This window comes from Pimephales promelas, chromosome 22 (genome assembly GCF_988280905.1).
Source record: "Pimephales promelas chromosome 22, fPimPro1.hap1.1, whole genome shotgun sequence".
Taxonomy (NCBI): domain Eukaryota; kingdom Metazoa; phylum Chordata; class Actinopteri; order Cypriniformes; family Leuciscidae; genus Pimephales; species Pimephales promelas.
The window spans coordinates 24014110-24033079 of NC_142790.1; the positions used below are offsets into that span (position 1 = coordinate 24014110).

The following is an 18970-nucleotide window of genomic DNA, read 5'->3' on the forward strand; positions in this document are numbered from 1 at the left end:
CATAATAACTTTTTTTGTGTGAGAATGTGTTTTCTCCTGTGAAATACAAAGACAAGCTGGTGTGTTTGCAGTTAACTGTTTTGGCATAAAAAGACAATTGCTTTTAAATGACATTTATTTTTGAATTCTTATTTTGAACACGTAATTGTTCAAATGGTATGCAAAGCAAGAATGTTCTTGTGACTGACATGGTAAGCAAGGTTAGCAAGCAATACTCTTTTAAATGCATGGCGGTTTGACAAATATGCACATTTTCTGTGGACAACAAAGCAACATGTCATTTTCAGATAGTAGATGATTTTCTGAACAGGTTTAAGCTTTTCATAAGTGTGACTGAAGTATTGAAATGTTTTCTGGATGGAGATTAGGATCTTCAAAAAATGTCTTCTATTCCTTGAGCAATCATAGCAATCAAATTCATATTCATTCTTTAAAAAAAAGAAATCTCTCAATGATTTCCTTTTGACAAAAGATACCAAATTGGTGTTTTCAGTGATATTTAACAAAATGCATCCATTTAGAGTATATATTTTGACTTATCCTAAAACCCTGCAATACGTTTTCATATTTTCATATAATTTAGGGATATACAAACATTTCCATACAGGAAAATACGAATATACACATAGTACATATTCTCCTCAACTTCATAGACAAAACACTAAAAAATATGGTTTATAAGTCTCTTTAGATACCTCATCCAAGAGGAATCACACATATGCGTGAAACATTACATTCAAATAACATTTAGGCATCCTGGCTTATGCAGGTTTGTTTCTGGATCAACAACAAAGTCACACAAGCAGCAGCAGCAAGTGTATATGCTGTCACAATAAACAAACAAGCATTGAAAGTTTTCTTTTACGTAAAACAGCTGCAAATTGACGATCAGTGTCCATCTTGGTTTTTTTTTTCACTCATTGTTTGCAAACTCTCCTGCCTCCCAGCGCAAAGCCATGGCACTTTTACGTCGGCCTCCAGCATAAGTTTCAAGAAACTAGTGAGAGGACGATAAAAGTAATTTTCATTTTAAATTTTCTCTGAAAACATGGACATTTTGAGATCATTATGATTACAGATCATTACCGACCTGTACATACACACACCTACACATATACTGTATATACAGTCCTGGTCAGAATTATTTGCCCCCTTGGTAAATATAATCAAAGATGGCTGTAAAAAAAAAAAATGTACATATATATATATATAAATATAAGGGCTGTCAAACGATTAATCGCGATTAATCGCATCCAAAATTAAAGTTTGTGTTTACATAATAGATGTGGGTGCACTGTGTATAATTATTTTATATATATAAATACACACATGCTTGTATATATTTAAGAAATATTTTCATGTATATACTGTATATAGATTTATATATAATTCATTCAGTTTTATTTTATTATAAAATATATATATATTCTTTACAGCCATCTTTGATCATATTTACCAAGGGGGCAAATAATACTGACCATACACTGTACATGCACATGTACATACATATACTTACTCGATGATCACATGACAAAGCTGAACGATCCATTCTGCATGTTTTCATTGGAGATGAAGGAGACGATTTGCATTTAATTGGCCCATCATCTGAAATTAGATTGAAAACCAATAATAAACAGATCTTTTTATGACATGCGTGTGTTTTGCAGTCTCGGTGATGTAGTCATTACTTCAGATGAATGAATTCTGTCTGTATTTTTCTGTTGGCATGCAGTACCTGTAAACGATGAGCTATCCAAACGGTTTGGAGACATCAGGAAGTGATCCTTTGAGTAAACACTGGCCCTTTGACGTTTCAGTTCCTCTTCTCGCTGCCTCACCATCTTAATCTCCTCATCAACGAGAGATATCGTACTCCTGGACCGCAGCTTAAAAAACGGGTTGTTGAGGAACATCTTCTCCTGGGTTTCTTCAGAAGCAGAATTCAAGTTGAACTCGGACGCACTTCGAATGATGAGGTTTGATGTCTCCAGAATGATGACATTAGGGGTATCTTCAGATCTCCAGTCAGCAGATTTGGAGGATACCATCTTTCCATGTCGTGGACTTGGAGGGAAAGGCTCTGACTCCACGACGATAACGCTGTTGTTGGCAAAGTCTAGTTTCTGTGAGCTTTTGGTTGGTGAGGAGGTAATGGTGAAAGAAGGCATCATGCTGATGAGAGATTTGGATATACTACTATCATCATCCTGGTGATCAAACGTCTTCCTTCTCTCATCGACTTCTTGGCATAGTTTTCCAGGGTTCAAGCTGGCAGATCTCACTCTCATCTGTACGCAGTCACTGGAGTACGATTTTGACATTCCCCTCTCGCGCCTCAGGTTGTCCTCACGCTCCATGGTCAGGCGAATCTCTTTCTCAATTGGAGTCTCCGGGTCTTCAAACGGCGATCTGTAGCTAGAGTCGTCCAGACCTGAATCCTCAGAGCAAGGGCTAAACTGGGTGTGCGCATAGTCTTCTGCAAGTGTCAAGCTCTCAAGGTCCCTCTTGGGCCGGTCGATGTTGCGGACAGGCGTGTACATGAAACTGTGACTACCTTGGCAGGTGCCAGACCGAGTTGTTGGTGTGCTTGGATGGTGTGTCATGTTTTTCGTTTGCTCTTCGATCTCTAGCCACTGTTGGCGGGCAACTTTGAAATCCACATGTTCAGTACTGACGTTCTCGCTTTTCATTTCCTGAATCACGCAATAATCTTTCGGCACCTTTTTGCCGGAATCGGATTTGACGGAATCGAATGAATTGCTCTTGTGGGTTGCCGAGCCTCGTCCAAGATCCTCATCGTCTTCGGAAATCTTGGACAAGCCGTGGAACAGTGTGGATGAATTGTAAGATATCTCTTGCGGTTGCTGATCTGGGTCGTTCCCTGGTTGTTCTAGCACTTCTTCTCCCACAGGAACCTCCTGCTCTTCAGTTTCCTTTGAAACTTCCACAGTATTCACAACTTCTGTTTTTTGAATAAAGAGTTCTTGTGCGCTCAGCTCAAGGCTGTCAAGGTAGGAATCATCATCTTCCTTATTGATGGAGGAAGAGAAGAAGCACCTCCATTTATCATCGGTTTCGCTGTCTGACGACGCTGCAGCAATTTCGACACGAAGACACTCGTCTATTTCGTCTGGGTCGTGACAGGACTCTGTGGAGACGTCTGACAGAACTTCTTCTCGGATGTAGTGCTCAAGGATGGTTTCTTCTGGCTCCTCGCATCCAAAACTTTCTAAGATGGCTTCATGCGAGCCTATCCCCAATGGGTCTAACATATCTGCATCGTCAACATCATCTGTTTGAGGTGCGATGTTCTCCAACGGTTCCTGTCTCAGCGAATCTTGCCTCTTATGCGTGACGTCATTTTCATACACGCTCTCAGCACTTGACGGAGTGTCGGATATCGAAGAGGTAATTGACTCGTTACGGTAAAGTTCTTCTTGAGTGTCCTCCAAGACGAGCGCCTCTTTTGGACTGCAAACGTCTTCAAGCTCATCAGCCTCGGTCTCCGTAGGAGGTAACCCTGCTAAAATGTCGGCCACAACTTTTGTACTAATGGACTCTAAAACATCAGCATCATGACAAACTTGTTCATCTATGTTTCCAGTGTCCTTGCTCTCAGGTAACTCAGTCTCCAGGACTTCCATTTCACAGTCAATTATGTTTGCTGTGCCAGAGTTTTCACTTGTCTCCATGGTTACAGACTCAGACAGGGACTTCAGTTCTGTATGCTCTGGATTCTCAGGATTAGAAAAACCGGCAATCTCTTCCAGTCTATCCACCTCTTCAAGCTCACCCGTAGCTCCCTGCAAGAGAAAAATACGACAAAGAAATTCAAAAGCAGCAAGAGATCTTCATTTCCCTAATCACATAAAACATTCACTGCATATCAAAGCTAATTTGCACCCACTCATGTTTACTGATCTTATGTAATACTAAATTTCTAAATTTTTCAGGGCTGATTCTTATATAGGAAACTTCGAACCCATTCTCATCCTTTGGCGTCATATAGGTGACGCCATTTGACATTTCGGCGAAATACTACGCACATGGCACCCTTTAGCGTCAATATGAGACGCAGACCCTACCCCAGACCTGAACCTACCCATAACAGTGTGTGTTATATTGACGCTAAAGGGTGCCATGTGCATAGTATTTCGATGAAATGCCATATGGCATCACCTATATGATGCCAAAGGGTGAGAATGTGTTGAATCTTCCTGAGCTTGAGCTGACGTAGCTGAAAGTAATATTCCTGGTAGGAGGTTGAAAAATATGCTTGAGTAACAACTTTTAAAAAATAAAGTAAAACTACTAAAATACATCAGGAATGGTGGCACGTATGAATGCATTCTATAGCCTACTGATAAATTGAATTTCGGTTCTTTAATGGTTCCATTAACGATTTATTTGAATTTGAGGGGGGAAAAATCGAATTCTGTTGTTAAAGGAATAGTTCAACACAAAAGAAGATATTTTGAAGAATGTTGGTAACCAGACAGTTGACGGTAGCCATTGACTTACATGTTTTTTTTTTTTTTCCTATATGGAAGACAATGGGGCCCATCAACTATTTGGTTACCAGCATTCTTCAAATGATCTTCTTTTGTGTTTGTGTAACAGAATAAATAAAATAAATACATTTTATGAACAACTTTAGGGTGAGTAAAAGAGTGAACTATCCTTTTGATATATTTTAAGTAAGAAAAAAATGAGGTGTCAGATTGAATTATTACTTTATTTTATAAAATACCACAGAAAAATAATGTGTATCAACTACTACATTGTCAAATGAACAACATGTTTTACAACAATGTTTTAGGTTGAGTTGGCTCATTCATTGAGTCAGACATTATGAAATTAATGACTTGCTGTTCAGTAAATAAATTAGAATAATTGTGAAACTGATGTATGCGTTTTTCTCTATCACTTAAAAGAATTGCTAATTAGAGTAATTTGCTAAGTGATTCGACTTCACTGATCGCGTTCTTCACTGATGTTCCGGCTCATTTGAATCATTAGCTGGTGAGTTCACATACTATCGTGCTGTATGTGATTCACTAAAAAGACTCATTCGCTCATTAGTGTTTTCCAGTAAAATGTCGGACACTTCCGAGCAGGGGCGTAGCCAGGACATTATTTCTGGGGGGGCCAGCTTGTGCCAGTCTTTTATTTGGGGTGGCACTTGATTGTCAAAAACTACTATTACTAAAACTCACACGCGGCTCGTCAGGCCATAAACAATGGATTGAACTCCCTTATGACACTAATAATGTCTAATTGATAAATGTGCGAGTGCAATGTGTCATCATTATGTGAGGGGTTAGGGACCTTAACATGAGACAGGGATGTTTTTAGTGCAAATGACAGAAAGACACAATATGAATTGTCATATTAGGTGATAATTTATTTAGGTAAACCATTGCATTTTAAGTGCAACATCCAATTTATTTGTGATAATACAAGTTACAACGGTTGCACAAATCATAACTAGATCATGTAGTAACACTTGAGTCATTACTAGTTAGTTCCAATGATCTTCACTTTATAATACGGATCCAAATAATTAGTAATTCCCACAGAAGTATCTAATAACACTTTCATCTGTGAGCTATTACTTACTAATTATTTGGATCTGTATTATAAAGTGAAGTTCTCTGGGAAGTATTAAAAAAATAGAAGTTATTGATTACTTAATAGTGAACTACCACTTTCATCTGTGCGCTATTACTTACTAGTTTGTTAAGCAGAGTTTCTTGTTAGTTAATAGTAGTTACTAGATTGTTAAACTTTTTCAGTAGTTCTCTGGGAAGTATTAAAAAATAGAAGTTATTGATTACTTAATAGTGAACTACCACTTTCATCTGTGCGCTATTACTTACTAATTTGTTAATAAGAGTATCTTGTTAGTTAATAATAGTTACTAGATTGTTAATATTGTGTTACTCATTGATTCTTGTGTAGTTATTCATTAACGAAGGAACCGTATTCTAAAGTGTTACCCTGAAATGTTCTGTTCGCTTTGTATTGTGTCTGCTGTAACAATTACAGTCTTAGAAGAACAGGTTCAATATAGAACCTTAAAAGGTTCTAAAGCGTTACGTATTTGGAACCCTTAAAATGCAATGCATGTGAATGATCACAAAATTCAATATATGGTTAAAAAATGTAATTAATCAATATCAGACGAAGAGTGCCATTTCACTTTTTATCCTCTAAAAATCTGCATGATTAAAATGTGATATTAAGTTACTACAACAATTTAATAAACAATAATTTAATAACAACTACAAATGTTGCAGAAATGTAATATATGAATGAATAATAGCCTTTAAAAAACCTTTGAGCCAAAAGGGTTCTTTCTTGTCAGTTTTGAACCTTTTTTAGCATAAAATGTGCTTCAGAGTTGATTAAAGAACCCTATGCTACATCATAGGGGCCGTTTACACCTGGCCACTTCATGCGTTTTCTGTGATCGGATAGCTATCCGATCGTGAAAAGACTTGGTGTAAATGCCCCCCGAAACGCATTCGAGACGGATTTGAATCCGATCACTCAAACCACTTCAGAAGGTGGTCTGGGCCGCATTCCAGACGAAACTGGACATGTGTAAATGCATCTTGTTCTTGAAACCACATATGTAAATGTTAATACTCACAAAAATGCTAAAAAAAAAAAAAAAGAAAGAAACGCGTGAGAGCGTGTTACAGGCTACATGTCATGCTATTTTATTTTAGTCAGATATGACGACGCTACTGCGACGCGCATTACCTCAGATGAGCGGCTGAACGCAAGCCAACGCGCCGCAATCTATCGCAAATCAAAGTGAAAGTAAGTCGCAGACGATTAACACTACCATCTTCATTAAAAGTAAAGAAACGAAATGATCTTACCAGTTCTGTTGCCGCTCTCTCTTATCACCGTCTTTGCTGATTTTGAAATTAGCCGATGATCAATAAAATCCAGCTCATATCTGGTGTTTTCGGTGACGTGCACTTCATTAAATCTGTATATAACGCGGGAATTGAAGATCGGATTTATATCCATTTTGCAAAAACACATTTATGTGACCAGGTGTAAATGGAATCGTTTTGATAAATCAGATAGCTATCTGATCTGAGAAAACACATGAAGTGGCCAGGTGTAAACAGCAAGCGCTGTCAGAATGCAGGCACGTTATGTCTCGCACTGTTGATGGTGGCGAGACCCAACAAGTGACAAATCAATGACTTGATTAAATAATGCATACATTTCAGCTTCCTTTTTAGACCGTTACTGGAGTTTTTATTTTAATTTTTTATTATTATTAAATTTATTTTCCCGTGAGGTTGGGAGGGGGGGCCGGCAGGGGGGCCGAGCCTTGACCAATGGTGGCCGTGGCCCCCCCTGGCCACCATGTAGCTCCGCCCCTGCTTCCGAGTAGCCTATTCTGAATTGGCAGAAGAACACGCTAACCGTTAATGGAACCGAACGTTATCAAAATCATGTTTTCAAAAACAAAATTCGGTCATTTATTCACTTCAAGTTATTCCAAACCTGTTCTGAATTTCATTATCCGATGAACACAAAGGAAGATATTTTGCCGAATGTAAACAACTTGAGGGTGAGTAAATGATGACAGAATTTTTATTTTTGGGTTAACTATCTCTTTAATATGACCTTGTGATTCATATGTGAATCTAGTGTGAGAGGAAAGCATAGCGGCCTATTTAATGTAAAGAACGACTGGTTAAGGATAGTATTCAGAGTGAATAACTTTAGATAGCTTACTGCAGCCACTTTTTCAGGTAAGAATTGAGTTCAAATAATGCCAGATTTTATTTTTATTTTTTTAGGCTGAGATGAAAAATTGCGACAGAAGAACAGCACTGCAAAACGTCCAGCAACGACTATGATTGTTGAAAGCCGCCATATGTGTTGTTGTTGTAATTGCACAGCACTTAAAAAACAGGTTAGTCACAAGTAGTTTCACTCTGCACAGAAATTCTTACCTTTTGAACTGACTCTCCCAAATTGTACCTCTGTTTAACACATTTTATAGTGTGAACTTTATTTTTAAAATGCACAAACACTCGTTTGAAATTCACCTGGGCTTCCTTATGAAAAATATGCAACATTAGCCTATTCCCTATATTAGATTATTCCAGGGTTCAAGAAGAAAGTGAAATCACTTGTTTAATTGCAGTGAATTATTCCACAAAAGTGGGTTATATTAGGCAGAAATAAGTATACTCATTATATAAGACTGCAGAACTGGCTCTTATTCATGTCCTGCAGTTAATCAGCAGCATAGGCTCTGGATCAGAGGGGAAAAGAAAGAAGAAATCGTATCTACTGAATAGGGATGGGACGATAACCGGTTTCACTATAAACCGTGATAAAATGTACTGACGGTTAGTATTATCGTTTAAAATTTAATTATCATTAAAACCGTGTTTGATTATCGCGATTTTAATAACTCACTGAATCCTGTCGGCCAGTCTGACGCAGGCGCGCAGCACGCAATATTTTTTTTAATTACTCTTCGAGAAGGAATGGCGGAAGGCAGTGACCGTGCTCAGGAGGTTTTTCAGCCTTTTAAGAGGACCAAGTCTGAGGTGTGGTCATATTTTGGGTTTTACAAAAGTCCAGAGGGAAACTTGATCGAGGATGGTCACCTTGTCTGCCGAACAAAAAGTCACTACAATAGAAACACTTCAAATCTGCCGAGTCGTCTTGTGTGATCATCACCCCGCAAGGCAAGTTAACTTTGACCTCAATACCAAAACTACGTCTGGGAAACAATTGGGCACGAAATGTTGTTTTGAGTTGAAACATTTTATGTCACTCACTTGAAATAGACGTCAAGCTTCCGCGAAGAAAAGTTCGTAGCAAGTGGCTTTGAGCCAAAGACGAACGAACAACTTCAAACAAGACTATTATTAAGAGTGATATTTTAAGGGATAGTAAAGTATGGATACGTCACGTATTAAACCGATTTTATTTTTACCACATAATTACGGGGACATATTGAATTGATAATGAGATTAGCTAATGTTTTAAATCTTACCTGTTTATGAATTCATTTTGTAAAACAATCGTCCAGACAAGATATATCACACCAATATTATCAAACTCTGTAAACAATAAATCAACTCTGATTTCATTTTTGCAATACAATCAAAAACCGGAGACGCAAGACGGCAAGTTGTATTTGAATGAAACAAGAGCGCGCGTCCGTTGTGAATGTTATGGATGTGCGCTGTGTAATAATGCGTTGCTATTGACGACGGGCATTATAAAGAAGCAAATGCCATAGAATAGAATCTTGCTTAAAAAACTGCATAGAGAGACTTGTTTTATTTGTTGTTTGTTGATTTTCAATTATAAAATGAAATGAAATGTTTTCAGTGTGAGCATCAGTTTTTTTTGAGCACTTTCATAAATTTTTAACAAAAACCGTGATAATATTGATAATCACGATTATTTTGGACACTATAATCGTGATATGAAATTTTCATACCGTCCCATCCCTACTACTGAAAGATAACACCCCAGACTGCCACTGCACTGACCACATGGTTTCTTATATTGCATACCGAGACCATTTTATATGAGAATTAACAATCAATCACACATTGCATGTCCTTATTTTGTCTTGTCTTGTTGATCCGCCACTGCAGAGCGGTTTGATCACAGCGGCGTGGTTTGTTTACATGGATTTTTCTGCTCTCATTCGTACCAAGTCGTGCCAAAGTGATGTGTGATCTAACGCTCAAACACTTTCTGACAGACTAAATCAGATGCCATGGGGATTAGAAAAGGGATTTTTTTTCTCTTTCTCACAACATCAAAACCACAATTACACACTTGACTCCTGAGCATAACACAATATCAATATGGGAGTTGTGCTGAAATCAAAATGGGCAAATTGACAGCACCATTCATAGATTATATAAGTACACTTCGGCTTGAAATACTTTAGTCGTCTAGCTGTTCCTTGATGTCTGTTACAATTGCCAGCATTCCTCTGATGTTTGGTACAATTACCATTGCACGAAAGTCTCCCGCAATCATTCAAAACTCAAGCGGCATGCTAATGTGACCACTAAAAACAGTCAAAATTATGTGAAATTACCATCCACTTCAACGCCTGCCCATTTCACCCCAATCAAGCTACACAAAAGGCACAAAGCCTCATGAAAATGACAAGCGGTAAAGTGTTGACTACCATAGCAACACCCTCTACCCGGCTCCTCCACTAGCAGCTCAGCTTGTGAGAAAACTTCAACACTCTCGCACCCTCTCCGTCTCAGCATTTGTATCGTGACAATCTGTAATCCATAAATTATTCAGTGACAATAACATTTGCATTGAAGGCAGACGGAGGAACCAGCGTGTCCCAATACCTACCGTGAGCTTTAGAAACAGTAGCCAGAAGGAGATCATCTCCACTTTGCCAAGAAAATCTTCCTGGTGTAACCTGTATACACTCTGGGCTTGAGTAAATAGTGTGTGGATGCATGGATAAGAATTGAACTTGCCCTGATATGGGAGTTATTGGCAGAAATGCCATTGCGAGTTGGTCTGATGTCACTGATGTTCACATGAGTGGTCACCTCAGGGCATCTCAACTCTGATTGGCCGCTCCAGTGTTTTTGCATTAACAGCTACAGTTTTGGCTGACTGATCAATAAGTGGCATGTCAATGAGGTCGATGGGTTTCCTTAAATGAAAGTTATGTCATAGGGGATTGTGGCATGGTTGGTGCAGAGATTTCACCAATAAATATAATCAAGGTATATATTTTGAACTGTTCCGGTATCTGATAGGCTGTGCGCATCATTGTGTGAGCAAAGGCCATTGAAGAAGAACATTTCATGCTCAAGGTTGTTCTATTCAGAATGAAATAATAACCTGTGTGGAGCATCACAGTAACAGGTGCTGGGGGGCCAGAGCGTGGGTGGCCATTCAGATGCATGTGACTGAGCCAGGCAATGTTCTCGGGTGATAAAAATCACTATGCGGCATGAGAGCATTGCAGAATAAGACACAAATGTCTCGAAGGGAGAATTTTGTAGAGATTCATCAGTTTGAATTGAAAAAAGACTTGGTGTTTTTTCTTTTTAAGTACGTATTGACTGTTTAAAATTAACTATTTACTCTATTTTAAAATTAAAAGTGAAATTATTTAGAGAAGCTGCATAAGTATAAATATACTTGAATGAAGTTCAGATATTACTTTAGACCTTTACAAAAAAGTAAAAATATGTATACACACACACACACGTGTGTATATATAAATATATACACACCGGTCAAAAATGTGAAAACATGTCTCTTCTGCTTATCAAGCCTGCATTAATTGATACAAAAAAACGGTAATATTGTTAAGTATTATTAAAAATCAAAATACTGATTTTCTATTTTAATATTTTTTAAATATAATGTATTTATGTAATGAATGAAAATTGATTTATAACTTGTATAACCTGTGACACTTTTTTTCAGGATTTTTTGTTTAATATAAAGTTAAAAAATAACTTTTTATTCCATTTTTTATTTAAAATAGAAATATTGTATAACATTATTACACTATCATTCAAACGTTTGGGATCTGTCATTTTGATTTTCTTTCTTTTTTTGAAAGAAATTAATACTTAAAGCAATTCAGCAAGAATGTGTTAAATTGATTTTAATTGATTTATATTGTTATAAGATTCTTTGATACAGTATATATATATATATATATATATATAAATATACTGTATATATAAAATAATTTTATAACAATATAAATATGTGTGTATATATATACACATTTAAAATTCACAGTAAGCAAACTAGATCTATTATCATTTAAATATTTTTTTAGAAATACAATTATATATGATTTTATATACACACTGTATATACTGTACATTTTTGTTTATTTACTTGATCAAGGTGTTTATTATTATTATGAATACAATATAATCAAGAGAATAATCCATTATATATGTGAAATTTGGTGATTATGTTTAACCATGAATTACATGAATTTTTAATGAATTAAAAGAACATAACTGATTTGAAATTCAAAAGTAAGCCATTATGAATACTGTATATTATGAGTACATACAGGCTGCAGAAAGAAAGTGTTACCCATATTTTTGCTGACATATTAATAGCAGTTGAAGTGTCAGCTCTCTGCATTAATGTGAGGGTGAAATGGACCAGGAGACATTCTCATCTGTAATCAGTTCCAAAGAGGATCCAGCTCTGTCTCACATTTACCCTAGGCACACACACACATACGCCTCCACACACCCACGCAGACACTTTAATTCACTCAAAAACACACTCACACACCCACACACACATCTAGCTGAGAAGAAGCCCATGCTGATGCTGTCTGACAACATCTCAGATCTCGTATTCCACGTTTTCTGAAGTGCTTGAGGTTTGTACAAGCAGCCTGGGATTAATTAAACTTCCACAGCTTCTTCGTGTTGTTCCATCTTCACGCTTCAGGTTTAAATTAGAGAGAACGTTGATGAATTTTGAAGCTCAAAATAATGAGATGTATTGATATGACTGACATTTTTAATTCATAATGCTTTAAAGATGCACATCATGGATGTCACTAAAGCCAGATTACAAAAATGTAACAATATACAAATGATCAAATATCAATGCAATCTCACTTAATCACAACAATCTTAAGTTTGACATAAAAAACAGTAATTGGTTCAGTCGGAAAAGCACAGAAACCTATCACCCCATGCGAGCGTACACACTCTCACACACTTGTTTGCACCAAATCAAGTCTCTTTAGACCACATTAGCACAAACCCAATGAGTTAAGCATCTCAACAATGTCACATTCTTTACAGCACCACTGAAAATGTAAAACAGCAATCCAGAAAACCAACAGCATGACACCTAAACAAGTTCATCCACCCCATATATTTTGATTAAGTAGGAGTCTGACCATTTATAAAGTTCTCTGTGTCCTACCTTGTGATACGAGCAGACGGAGGACAGGGAACGTGCTCAGCGATTCTGTCTTGGCTGAAGCTCTGCTTCTCTGTAACCACAGAGACTGTGACTTACTCTGAATGTGCCAGAAACAGCCAATAGCTGAGCAGCCTCAGCCGTTCCGACACACGCACTCGGTCTCACAAGGAATTTCTTAAAAGCTTTCTGTCAATCAAGCATATTCTTAAGGTTTCATGTACTCGGTTTCTCATCTTTAGAGAATATCTCGTATAATATGGTTCATTATCCTCTCAAAAACCTGCCCTTTGTACTGATGCAGTGACAAAGTTTAAGATCAAGTGACTTAGTTTAATGTGTTTAAACACTTGTCACTTCTATTCATTTTGATGTGTGTCATGTAAACATACTGCCAACAATTATATTCTTAATCAGTATTTTTGTCTTGTTTTGTTGTCAAAATATCAAAGATAAAATTACAAATTCACTAAATACGTAACATTAAAAAGTGTTTTCAGAAAATATATCAAATTAATTCTGTTTTTTAACCCCCACTAGATATTTTTCATGCTCTTTTTATTGCTTTACAATTCACAAAATCATTTTGTTAGATTTATGGTTAACCAAAAAATGCCTTAATATTTTATTTTTTATTTTTTATGGAAAATAACATTTGGAGTGAGAATGCTCACTGTAAAAAAATATTTTCATGATTTGTAATCACAACATTATTTCTTTTGTCAAATCAACTTAAATAATTTATGTAGTTCAGATAACATAATATTTTAAGTTTCTGATGTTTACAGTAAATCAATCACCTTCATTGTATTAACTCAATTTTTTCCATTTCAATGAACTTAAATTTTTAAGGCAGCCAGGTTTAAGTTAAACCAACAAATATAATATCATTTATAATACATTAAATTAAGTTATTACATAAAACTTTGCCCCTGCATAGGGAGGTTTTGTGAGGGAACAGAAAAATGGTAACACTTTAAAAGAAGGTTTCATAACATTAGTTATAAATAACATTAGTTATGTACTTTAGTTGAATGAACAAGACTTCTACAGGATTTATTAACCTTAGTTATTGTCCATTCAACATTTACTAATACATGATTAAAATCTAAAGTTGTATTTGTTAACATTAGTTAATGCACAGTGAACAAACAATAACTGATGTATTTGTTTTAACTAACATTAACAAATATGAATAAATACGGTAACAAATGTATTGCTCAATGTTAGTTCACGTTAGTTAATACATTAACTTATTGTAAAGTGTTACCAAAAAAAAAATGTATTATCTACATCAAAAAACAACAGAAAAACACTTTACCAAAAAGCAACATAACAGTCAACTGAAAAACAAACATTATGTACAACATGATGGCACTCAAATATGATTTTTTTTTTTTTTTCAGATCAGTCTCTTAGTCCTTTCCATCCTCATCAGCAAATACAAGCTGCCAACATTGTAATCTTGCTTTGAAGAGCTTACATGTATTTCTCAGCTGAGACATTTGATTGGCAGCGCTGTGGAGAAGACAGTAAGAATATTTCAGTTTAACCACACCTGGATATTCTGCATGCAGGAGGTTAGATAGTTAGTTTCAACCCCAAACAAAATCCAGTCCAATCCAATCAATCAATCAAATCAATGGATTTTCGGCGATCTGTCATTAGAGAGGATGATGTGATTGCAGTTAACACATTTACCCTGCACTGGCGAGCCAAAATGAGGGGATGACAAAACAATGAATATGCCGAACATCGCAGATTTTAGCATTCATTTTGCACCTTACGTAACGCAAGCCAAGGATTATTACATAACTCTCTCTTTAGCAGATGTTATGAAAGACCTTTTGAACAGACACTGTGTCTTAAAAGCAACCAAGGGCAAAGTGCTCAATTATAGCTGATGGAGGGGAACGGTGCATTACTCTGGAGGAGAAAAAAACTATGCTAATTCACACATTAGCTGTCGGAAACGGCTGAACCTATAATGAAACAAAATAAAGAAATGAATAGCATGTCCTAAAGCTATCTAAAACCCATTATGTCGTATCCGCCATTACACACATTCACCATGGTAACCATAGTCTCCGTAACTACAATCAATTAATATGGGATTTCCTTTCTGAATCTTTCTGTAATTTTGTTGTATTTTAATTACTTTTGACAATTAAAGTGATGTCTTAAAGGTTAGCTTCTTGCTTGTTTGTCGTGGTTTTCCCAAGTCACTAAAGTCTTGTTATAACACTCCAAAATTTCCAAAAAAAAAGTATGACAACAGCAAGTTAATGTCAAAGCAGAAATTGTTTTTATTATTCATATAAAAACAAGACAGTTGTTAAAAGACAAACAACAAGTTTAATTTCATGCACGCCATGCATTTATTATTATTATAGTACTATATGTGTGGATGCTCCAAACACAATGCAGCATAAAAATTCAAGTCTAGTATTATTAGAAGTCTTGGTTAAAGTCTATTCTTAAATGTTACAGTAAGGTCCGACATCAGTTATAACATTAGGTATCATGAACTAAACTGTTTTAAGGAATTTATTCATTTAGGTTAATGTGATGCATTAAAAGGAATAGTTCACTCAAAAATTTGTATCTTTCATCATTTTACTCAACCTTATGTCGTTCTAAACCTGTATGACTTTCTTTCTTCTGTCGAACACAATAGAAGATATTTAAAACAACCAAACAATATTGGAGTTCACTGAATTTCATTGTCAAGGCTATTTGTAATATATATATAATTTTTTTGAGTAAACGAAGGCCCGTTCACACCAAGGATTATAACTATAATATTATTAATGATAACTATGTCCAATCACTTTTTAAAACATTTTTTTGATAAACAATAAAAGACATTAAATGAGTTTCACTTTAAAAAAAAATCTACTCACCCCCATGTCATCCAAGATGTCCATGTCTTTCTTTCTTCAGTCGAAAAGAAATTAAGGTTTTTGATGAAAACATTCCAGGATTTTCTCCATTTAATGAACTTCAATGGGAACCAAATGGTTCAAGGTCCAAATGAGAGTTTCAGTGCAGCTTCAAACTCAAAGGGCTTTAAATGACACCAGACGATGAATAAGGGTCTTATCATGCGAAACGATCGCTCATTTAAAAAATAAAATAAAAAAGATAAAGTTTAAAAAGCTCAAATGCTCGCCTTGCTCTGTTCTGTGATGAGCGTTCTTGACTCTGCTGTTCGAAGTCGTTCATCAAAATGAACGAATCTTTTTTCGAGTTAAGACCCTTATTCATCGTCTGGTGTCGTTTAAAGCATTTTGAAGCTGCACTGAAACTCTCATTTGGAACCGTTTGGTTCCCAATGCAGTCCATTATATGGAGAAAATCCAGGAATGTTTTCATCAAAAACCTTAATTTCTTTTCGACTAAAGAAAGAAAGATGGACATCTTGGATGACATGGGGGTTGAGTAAATTATCAGCAAAAGTTTTTTTTAAAGTGAACTACTCCTTTAACAGCCAATCAGAATCTTTTCTGCTTGAAAGAGCTTGAGCAATTAAAGTGGCAGCTATAAAATAAATGCACACCAATATCATGCATTGCTATTGATGCTAATATTATCGTTCTTGGTGTGAACGGGACTGAAATTTAAATTTTTGGCTGAACTCTTCCTTTAAATTATGTTAACATATGAAACCTTATTGTAAAGTACACTTACATATCAAAAACATGTAAGGAACTAAGAAATGTTATTGGAAACCAAAGTGTCTCCTCAATCTTCGAATGGTACCTGTCGGGTCTTCAGTTTCATTTCCAAACGTGTGTCTTCCAGAGCTGGAGGTTCTGGTGGCACCAGGCCTGATCTCAGAGCGGTACACTACGCTGTTGGGTTTGAAGATCTTGCTGTGGTAGCCCAGAGGGTGGTATGACAATGGAGCATCATCATCATCACTAATAACTACCAGTTCAGCCTGGATTCCTTCATCTTCCTCATCAGATTCAGCATTCTGATAACCCATGAAGATCATGGTAACCGGTTCACCAGATTCCACCTCAGGTGGGAGTAAGCTCACAAAGTTGAGACTAGAGTCCTCCTTCGGATTCAGAGGGGAATACCGTCCGAATCCCAGCCCGGAGTCTGCCGTTGGAGTTATCCGAAGCGGTTCCTCACACTCCTGTATGGGAGAAGATCCCGGGCTGATCCTGGTTATGTCGTTGTATTCATCGTTAGCATATGGTCCATTTTGAGCTGGTTGGTTGGTTTCCAAATACTGTTTGGTTTTAGTGGTTGGAATGTAAAGAGCTTCTTGTTTGGTGGGACTCTTGGGCATCTGAAGGCCATGAAGACTGATGTAACCTCTTTCTGTCCTCTGAGGGGTAGTAGGTCGACTGAATGGGCTTGAAAACACAGGTTCGTGGTATTCCACATCTGATGGGACTTTCTTCTCCGAGGCTTTCATCAGAAGTTCCTCTACTTCAAGAGGCGTCATCTCAATTATGTCATTCTGGGAGTCCTGGCCGTCAGGTGGCAAGGCGTAGACAGATTTCCGCCCATCCTCAAAGAGTTTGATGCCTTGCTGTTGGAGATCCAGAGGTGCGATGGAGGTCGTGGAGAGGATGTGACTCTCACCGGTGCGGAGATCTTTTTCCACACTGATCTTCATGGTGTATGTAGCTGAAAGGAAAGAAAAGCATTAAACACAAACCACCCCAAATCAAAACGTGATTTAAAAAAAAAATCTTTGAACCATCATTTAAATAAATCTATAAAAAAGTATTTAGCAAAAAACAATATTTAAAATACATTACCATTCAAAAGTTTGTGCTCAGTAAGATTTTTAATGTTTTTGTAAGATTTAAAAAAAAAAAAAAAGTCTCTTATGTTCACTGAGGCTACATTTATTTGATAAAAAAACAGTAATATTGTGATAACAATTTAAGATAATAATTTTCTATTTTAATATAGAATGTTTTATAATGTAATATTTTTAAATGAAATTTAATCCTGCGATGGCAAAGCTGAATTTTCAGCACCATCCAGTTTTTATGATCTTTCAGAAATCATTCTGATATTCTGATTGGCTGCTTTAGACACATTTCTTATTATTATAAACGTTGAAAATAGTTGTGCTGATAAACATTTTTGTGAAAACCGTGATATATTGTTTCAGGATTCTTTGATGAATGTAATGTATCCTTACTGACACCAAACCTTTGAATGGTAGTATATTTGGTGGAAGAATTATTCTATTTAATATAATTAATATGCTTGAAATGACCCCTTACCTGTGGTCTCTTGAGGCTTATTGCTTTAATAAAAATAATTGTGATCTTGCAATCTGTATCTATATACAATATCCTGTTCAGTGTTCAGATGGTGATAACTTGATTTCATAATTCTGTCATGCCCGTAATTATAGTCATGGAAACCATCTCTTCGATGTTTGAAAATGAAAAATGAAAGGCAACATTTACCTTAAATTGCTATAATTACAGAAGTGGACAGTTTGATGACATGTTTGCACTGTCTCAACAAAATATTCAGGAAATCCTAACATGTTTATATCAGCAAATAGTCGCCTTGAGTTGTACCTTTTTTCTCCTGCTCTTCATCAGTTTCGTGTTTCCCTGGCGTGACACTTCTCCTCCTGGTTGTGGGAGTATAGCTCTTCGGGACATCAGGTATAGCAGTGTAGATGTATTGGATTGGCTCTGTTGGAAGCAACAAAAGTCTGTTCAGGAATTGTCAAGGGAAAAAATGCTGTAAAAAATAGAAACATAGGGGGGAAAAAAACACATTTCTTTACCTGGGAGGATATTTGCATTTACTTCCTGTGGGGAAATACAGTAGTTTGTGCAGTACCAAAAGTGGATTTGATTGAAGAAGATATAAAACAAAACCAAGGTTCACACAAATCACATGAGGTCACGTATCACGCAAACAGATCCTTTCATCACAGCACCAACTGGCATCAAACTATTTAATCTTGACGTCAATTTCAAACCGAGGGGAATCTTCACAGCAT

General features: G+C 36.3%; 2 protein-coding genes across 3 annotated transcripts in view; both read right to left on the reverse strand.

The window, feature by feature from the left end:
- Positions 1-97: 97 nt before the first annotated feature.
- palmdb (palmdelphin b) overlaps positions 98-18970 on the reverse strand; it is a 29906-nt gene continuing 11033 nt past the window's right edge. Inside the window, exons 1-4 of one of the 2 annotated variants that reach the window (XM_039670418.2) lie at positions 12976-13248; positions 1736-3803; positions 1517-1605; positions 98-997 (exon numbers count right to left, since the gene is read on the reverse strand). In XM_039670418.2, the coding sequence (XP_039526352.1) occupies positions 914-997; positions 1517-1605; positions 1736-3692 (2130 nt within the window). In that variant the 5' untranslated portion in view covers positions 3693-3803; positions 12976-13248 and the 3' untranslated portion in view covers positions 98-913. Of the gene's footprint in view, positions 998-1516; positions 1606-1735; positions 3804-12975; positions 13249-18970 lie in introns of those variants that run through there. The other variant, XM_039670415.2, reaches the window with a different exon arrangement.
- LOC148969621 (palmdelphin-like) lies at positions 15986-18970 on the reverse strand. Its single transcript, XM_089125408.1, has 3 exons — positions 18966-18970; positions 18537-18676; positions 15986-17619 (listed from the first exon to the last, which is right to left on the reverse strand). The coding sequence occupies exons 1-3, from the start codon at positions 18968-18970 to the stop codon at positions 16694-16696; spliced, it is 1071 nt and encodes a 356-aa protein (XP_088981534.1). The 3' UTR covers positions 15986-16693.